The sequence below is a fragment of the Sinocyclocheilus anshuiensis genome, unplaced genomic scaffold (assembly GCF_001515605.1).
Source record: "Sinocyclocheilus anshuiensis isolate Anshui unplaced genomic scaffold, SAMN03320099.WGS_v1.1 scaffold412, whole genome shotgun sequence".
NCBI lineage: Eukaryota > Metazoa > Chordata > Actinopteri > Cypriniformes > Cyprinidae > Sinocyclocheilus > Sinocyclocheilus anshuiensis.
The window spans coordinates 2,140,089-2,148,118 of NW_015558661.1; the positions used below are offsets into that span (position 1 = coordinate 2,140,089).

General features: G+C 38.5%; 2 protein-coding genes and 1 pseudogene across 2 annotated transcripts in view; 2 read left to right on the top strand and 1 right to left on the bottom strand.

Annotated features, from left to right (window-relative positions):
* The window catches only part of LOC107681157 (retinoblastoma-associated protein-like), a 33,414-nt gene that overhangs the window by 16,808 nt on the left and 8,576 nt on the right, over positions 1-8,030 (bottom strand). The window lies entirely within an intron of this gene.
* The window catches only part of LOC107681159 (lysophosphatidic acid receptor 6-like), a 15,023-nt gene continuing 7,656 nt past the window's right edge, over positions 664-8,030 (top strand). The window contains exon 1 of the mRNA XM_016477352.1: positions 664-2,956. Within this exon, the coding sequence (XP_016332838.1) occupies positions 1,262-2,305 (1,044 nt within the window). The 5' untranslated portion in view covers positions 664-1,261 and the 3' untranslated portion in view covers positions 2,306-2,956. The remainder of the gene's footprint in view (positions 2,957-8,030) is intronic.
* Positions 6,154-7,259, top strand: LOC107681160 (lysophosphatidic acid receptor 6-like; annotated as a pseudogene).

Here is an 8,030-nt window from a genome sequence, read left to right on the forward strand (position 1 = left end):
ACACACACACACACACACACACACACACCTTATAATCGAAAAGAAACCACAAGGAAAAAGCAAAACAAAAACGACACGCCACTTTCTAGCAAAGGTCTGAACAATCAAGGGCCCCAAAATAAAACAAAATACATTGTATGACTATAACATATGCCTTTCTCAAAAACCTAATTTTCACAATGGGATTCACTTTGATTTTAAAGTATAAAAATAGTCAAACTAGTTTCAAAGACTGCTCATTCTAGCACTAGAGAATCACAAATACTTAATACAACCACATAATATTGTGCTTTGCACAAACCTTTTTTCTTATGAAGTAATGACCAATGATTCATGGTTTAGGTGGCACCAATCTTAGATATGGTCTCTACTATACATTATCTAATTATGTAACAAAGCAAACAAATGTAATTTAACAAGGGGTGGGGGAGAACATTTTCTCTTTAATATTACAGAAACATTGCTTGCCTATAATAGTCAAGCATGATTCTAAAAGAAGCATTCAAACCAATGTGAACTCTACAGGCAACTCATTCTCATGTCTGGTACGTGCATGAGAGAGTAACAGATAAAGAGGAGGTGCTTGAACTCCAGCCCCACCCTCTCTTCTCATCTGCCTTCCAGTCCTCCACATGAAGAAAAACTCATTGTGGAAACCAGAGACTGAACAGCAGGTTGGGTTCTAAAAGCCTCACATGTCTACAACAAAGTGACAGGCTATGACTAAGATCTCAACGAGACAAAGATGATCACGCCTCAAATCACACAGCGATGGGAAGCCAATTAAAGGAACAAGAAACTGAAATGAAACCAGGCTGGTTGGTGGAAATGTCACGCCACTCTTCTTCGTGAAGAACATCATCAACCGTGTATGGATCCTTCTTTCATGAAAGGCTCAAGACTGAGGTCAAGAATCTTCTGAGCAATTTGGAACTGTGGATATGAAGAACAAACATCTAAAAATCAACTTCCTGTGCCGGTAAACAAGGCGGCTATTTATTCAACCACACACAAAGCATCCACCATGCCTTGTTGAGAGGAAAAAGAAGGTAAACTGATGTGGTTTGCTCATGCAAATGCTTGCGTGCGCTTTTTGCACTTTGACAGTAGGATTACGCAACATCTGAGTGGTAAGAAGCTCCTTCTGGCAGCTTTGTGAAATGTATACACACTGAATTTGTATACCTTTTCATGGAATTTCATGTTTTGGTTCTGACCTTTAAAAGCGCTGACTGACTCCTTTTAAGCCAAACTCTAATCGATGACAATGACCGAGAACAATTCAAACACAAACTGCACCAAAGATGACTTTAAATATGTGTTATACAGCTCCGTTTTCAGTATTGTCTTTATTCTTGGGTTGCTCTTCAACATGGTGGCCTTGTACATTTTTGTTTGCAGATTGAAAATGCGCAACGAGACCACAACATACATGCTGAACCTTGTGGTCTCAGACACCCTCTTCGTCTTCAGCTTGCCTTTCAGGACGTTCTACTTTATTAACCGTCAGTGGCCTTTCGGCGATGCTCTCTGCAAAATCTCAGTGGCCTTGTTCTACACCAACATGTATGGCAGCATCCTCTTCCTCACGTGCATCAGCATGGACCGCTTCCTGGCGATCGTTTACCCCTTCGCGTCGAGAACGTTGAGGACCAAGCGCAACGCTAAAATCTCCTGCTGTGTGATCTGGGTGGTTCTGCTGTCGGGAGGCCTAACCGCAAGTTTCGTAATGGACACCACTTCGTATACAAACAACAAAACGTACTGTTTTGAAAACTACTCAAACTCCCAGTGGAAGTCCAAGGTATCGAAAGTCGTGGTGTTTATGGAAACTGTGGGCTTCCTGATTCCACTGATGATCAACTTTATCTGCTCCATGAGGGTCCTACAGACCTTACGACACCCAGAGAGCATCAGTCGCGGAGGGCAGTTGAAAAAGGCTAAGATATTGCGTATGATTGTGGTGCACTTGCTAATTTTCTGTTTTTGCTTCATTCCGTACAATGTCAATCTGGTCTTCTACACACTGGTCCGAAGTCAGGTTATTACACACTGCACTGTGGAGTCAGTGGTCCGGACAATTTATCCAATTGCATTTTGCGTTGCCGTAACCAACTGTTGCTTTGACCCAGTGATCTATTACTTCACCTCCGAGACGATTCAGAACTCTATTAAACGGAAGTCTTACGCTGTCCGCAAAAACACGCTAAACGACACAATCGACAACAGAGTTAACAGAAATGATTCCATAAATAAAATCACATCTCTTAAAGTTAAATTCATCATTGAAGAGTCTACAATATAACCAAAGTCCAGGCATAAATTGTTTTTTATACCCATTTTATAATAAATTCTTATCTGACATACTCTGCCAATGTTAGCAATTGGTTGGCAGAGGAAATATTGACTGATAACCAACTGAAGACTGCTGAACTTGCAGAAGTATGAAGTTTGAGTATCATCTTGGTGCTAGAATGGATGCGTGTTTACAGGCTTAACTCAACTACCATTTTCTTTAATGGATTATTGAACCTGTAATTGTATAAGAACTGTATATGACTGAGACCTGACCAAGAAAAATCAGTATTTCTGTACAAAGTGCTTCATTTCAAGACAAACAACAGATTAAATAAGCCTTAAACTTTCTTGCTTTACATTGAAAAAGTCTAAATGTATCATGAATTAATAATGAATATTTTTTTACAGCATTTAATAATCCAGGTTCATTTATTTTATAAATAACTATAAGTTAATTCATGCTCGTTTAAAATACCCTTAATTTATACAAAATGTATAGAAATTAAATTAAATGCTGTTGTTCATTGTTTTTTCATATAAGCTACTGAATTAACTAAACATTAATTGAACCTTATTGTAAAGTGTTACTATCTAAACAAAGTTCAAATGTATTTTGTTTTACATTTCAATGTATTCATGCAATAAACCTCTAGTTTATGTATAGTAATATTCAGCAAAACTGCCAGTCTCGTATAACAAATGACACTTGGGATAAAAATGTTCAGATAAAATATTCCCATGTGTCGTTTCATGTTTATTCCTGGGCAATTCAGACAGTTTGTATTGTTTTCCAAGCCAAATCATGATTAAGGTAAACAAATTCCATTATATCCGTTTAGTCTGAGGACAAACGGGAAGAGGAAAAGGGAGTGACTCAGAGAACGATGACATTACGTGGGCTTTGGTCTACCGATTATATCAAGGTTTGTCAATGTAAGAAATTAAGCTGATGACGAACAGGTCTGCAGGGTGTGCCGCTTATATGCGGTTAGAGATTTACCCAGCAATAGCTCAAGCAGTATTTTTCATCTTTTTATTATATTTATGACAATTTCTGATTTACATTATCTTATTCTTTTATTTTTAAATATCAGTTTTAAAAACATATGATGAATGAACTGAATGTCCCAAATCAAAGCTGCATTTCAGGAGCATAGGACAGGACTGAACGAGCCCTGCTCCATCACTCACACTGCATTCCTTGCGCAATCCCATGCCCGGGGGCCACGCTCACAAACACTCAAAATCATACCTCTAAAGGGCATTTTAAACAGTATGCGATAGGCAGCAGGCTTTGCATGTGATCTTGCTGCCACACACACAGGAGCCTGAATGGAATGAGCCAGTGCAACACTGGCCAAGACAATTCCAGCTCAAAGCTTAAGTTAAAAACTGCATTTCTGAGAGTGATTACTTTAAATGTTGTTCTTTTTTTGATGTAAATGTGAATAAAATGAACAAAATTTCAATTAAATGTCATTTATTTCTTCACAGTGTCTTGCATGCACATAAAAATAGGACAAAGTTACAAAAAGAAATGATTCACAAAATGTCAGAACTCAGGAAATTAGGAAACTGTGACTATGCTACCTAAAATGCATTTTTGGTTATAAATAAAATGCCTAGTCAGAGGAAACTGGTAGATTCACAAAAATAGTATTTTTGTTGTGTGTGCCACTAGCAGCAGGATTTCTGTGCATTAACTTGGCAAGTGGTTCCACTTCCAGAGTGACCCTAAAAGGCATTAAATGCATGTGTGAAAATCTACAATGTGTCAGGGTGTGCCATCAATAACAGGTCCTTAACTTAAGTAAACATAAGAAGATAAAACAGCCATTTAATCTGATACTGCCTGTGAATGTTTGTGATGATCCGTCAAGATTTGATTCTGAGAAAACTGAGGAAATCGTTCACTGGATCAGATGAATCAGATGAGTTTTTGGACATGCATAGACCAACTAAACTAATTTTTCCTGTGTAGTGCTTAACATTTAAATAGGCCAAAACATACACTGTCCTGGAAAAATCCAGCTAGACAGCACAACACATCCTTGGACCGAGACAGACAAGTGAAAGCAAGTTACTAAAGGGGTCAAAATACAGTAAACAAAATGAAATAATTCAGATAGCTATAATGTCACTTCATAAATTCATTTTGTTGTAAAATGATGGCATACGACGTAAACATTACTAAATCAGTTTTGTAGTTTAACACATTTTTACTAATGCTTTTCAGTGATGCGCAAAAGTCATTTTTGATATTTTGGCAAAACCTCATCTACGTTAGCCAATTAGATAACATTGTCTTTGTGAGAAATCAGCAGAATTTGCAACAGCAATGTACAAGCTATCACAGAAAACCAAAAAAGGTTGTACAAGATCAAAGTAAAAGGTAAAATACAGTGGCATTTTTCTGTCAACTGACCTCTTGTTTAAGTCCTTTGAGGTGTTTTGTAAATCACCAATTTTTATATAACTGTGTGAATTCAGTTTGTTCCAAAAACAAAAATTAAGTAATAGAAGCAAAATTTAAATTAATTTAAATTCGCAGTAAACAAAGTCTTATATTCTGTTTTACTTGTACATGTGAAGAAAACATACGTTTTTAAAATTGAAACAGTATGATTAACAAAAGTTTCCAGCTGTATATGCGTTTTTTTTTTTGCTTTCTATTTTAAGTAGATTGCGTCTGTATCCAGAGCTGAACCTACTATATTAATAATAAATCCACTCCCCCATCCAGATTTGAAGTTATATGGCACATGCATACACACATTTATTGATTTAGTGTGACTATATATATATATATATATATATGTATGTATGTATGTATGTATGTATGTATGTATGTATGTATGTGTATGTATGTGTATGTATGTATGTGTATGTGTATGTATATATATATATATATATATAAAGACTTAATATCTGTTAAAGGCACCTTCACTCAAGCTTGAGAGTGAACAGAGCATGTTCAACTAACCAAGAGAGATCGGAGTGAAGATTTAGCCAAAGATGGATGAGATAAAGCAAAATGGTGAGTTTATTTTTACTTTATCTATGCTATCTACAATCTAGAAGTGCTATCTACAATTTTCCCATCAAGACAGGGCTGCTCTATGAGTTTGTTAAAGTTTATTTATCCTATATACACTCAATGTAATAATAAAATACATTTTCTAACCAAAACTGCCACATTATGCGCATTTCTATTAATACATAGCATATAACATAAGTAGCATATTTAAACAGACTTAAATGATAAAATCTACTCAGATTTTGAACAAAGTTAGAGATAAATTAAAATTATAAACACTGAATGTTTTTCCATGTTTTTATACTAAATGTTAAACCAAACATTTCTGAAAGTATTAATACAGCAGACAAAATTAATTATTTCTATTCAATCAATTTAACATGCATAAGACAAATTTAAATGTGCACATTAACTATGTGCGCAAACAACAAGCAACGGCTGCTTTCTAAATGAAGTCCTCCTCTGTCATAATTCAATCACTTTACATTTCCTTTTCATAAACCTAGGTCATATAGACACAGCCGCCCTGGCTGATTATGACCAGGTGAGAGCAGGTGGTTCGCTTTACATGAAGAGGAAGTTGTAACTTTGTAAATTTCCTTCTACGCTTTGAGGTGGCTATATGAAGAGATGCCTTCTGGATTGTAACCAAATGAATAAAAGTCTAACTCCATGGTGCCCAAAACCTCTTATTATATTACAGTTCAAAATGTTAGTATTGGTATAACCATACAGCTATTTCCCCTCTTGCCAAAGACAGGTTCCTCATTTGGCTCTGGACTGCAAGAAGCAGGTTTTGACTGATGCAAACCAAGGCCGGCCAAGCTGAAAGTGATCATGGATCTCCATAACACAACGTACATATCTATTCAAGCCAACTGCACGGTGGACACCAGCTACCGCTTCATCTACTACAAGATCTCCTACAGCGTGATCTTCATATTCGGCATAGTCAGCAATGCCACAGCACTGCGGCATTTTTGCCACATGCCTCGGACGTTCACCAGCACGGCCGTCTACATGGCCAACCTGGCCGCTGCGGATATCTTCTTCGTGATCTCCCTCCACCTGCGCATCTATTATTACCACAATAAAGCTGCCACTACCTTCAACCTCACCGACGACTGGTCTCCAGGAGGTGCTTTCTGTCAGCTGACCTTCACGTTGAAGTATATCAGCCTATACGGCGGAATCTTCTTCCTGGTTTGTATTGGAGTAGACCGCTACTTTGCCGTGGTTCACCCTCTACATCAGCATCTGAGGAAGGTTCGCACCGCCCGCATGCTCAGCATTGGGATCTGGTGCTTGGTTCTGGCACTCAGCCTAACTCTGCCCTTTCTGTATTCGGCAGCATCCCGATGGCACAAGTCATGCCTCTTGGATCCATCTTCCAAACGCCACCGTACTATAATCCTAGCTGCTCTCGGCTTGGTGCAAATCGCCTAACTGTTGCCCGCGTTGCTCCTGCTGTTCAGCTACTGCAGCATACTCTGTGTGCTCCGCAGGCTGCCGCACCGCAGGAAGATCTGGCACCGACGCACACTCGCTGTCATCTACTGGGTCCTGGTGGTCTTTTTTCTCTGCTTTACCCCTTATCACCTCAATCTGCTAGGTTACACTCTTACACAAGTGGGCCTTGTGCACAGCTGCGGCCTGGCTCACGTCACAAAAGTGCTTCATCCCGTAGTGCTCTCACTGGCCAGCACTAACTGCTGCCTGAACCCCCTTATTTACTATTTTCTAGTAGTTTGGTACACAAAGAGCCGACCGGCAGCAGAGGAAGTGCTAGTCAATGAGGTGTTTGCTCAGGAATGGAGCATGAAAAGTTTTAAACATCATTTAAAGGAGACCTGTTATGCCCTTTTTTACAAGATGCAATAAGTCTCAGGTGTCCCCAGAATGTGTCTGTGAAGTTTCAGCTCAAAATCCCCCACAGATCATTTATTATATAATTTTGAAAATGCCTAATTTGAGTGGAAGCAGAAACATGCTGTTTTCGGTGCATGTCTCTTTAAATGCAAATGAGCTGCTGTTCCCCACCCCCTTTTTCCAGAATAGGGCTGTGCCTTTATAGCTTGTACCTCAGATACTCTGCTAAAAAACATCTGTTTGGTTTTAATGATGTCTATCACGTTGAAATCATGCGTTTTAAACCATATCAGTTTAAACTTTTGATATACAGTTTTCTGAGCACACATATCTGAAGCACGCGCACAGAAAGTGGCTGTCACACAGCATGTGAGTACTAAACTAAGTTCTCTGTCATGTCTTATTGCGCTTAAACTGTCAAATACACACAAATTTGTTAAAAACACACGAGTTACAAAAACACAGTCAGTTATGTTTGTGAAGTTAAACAGCTATGAAAGAAATCGTACTTTTATGTAAGATCTGTGTGTAATATAATAATAATATACAGTAAATAAATCAATAAATCCACTGGCTCTCTTGTCTCCTCTGAGGCTGGGACTCTAAATAGTGTTCTGTGCTCGTCAGTGCAGCCAAAGACAGAACAGTTAGCATGCTTTGCTCGAACTTTCGCCATGGCGTTAGAACTGGTACACTGTTGTCGCTTGCAAAAACAATGGCTTGCCATGGGTGGAAACTTGCAGATTAAGTGGCGGTAATATTATAAGATCCCCTTTCTATGTCACGGGAGGAGCAAAGTCTGAGTGTCTCGTTTTTTCACAAGCTT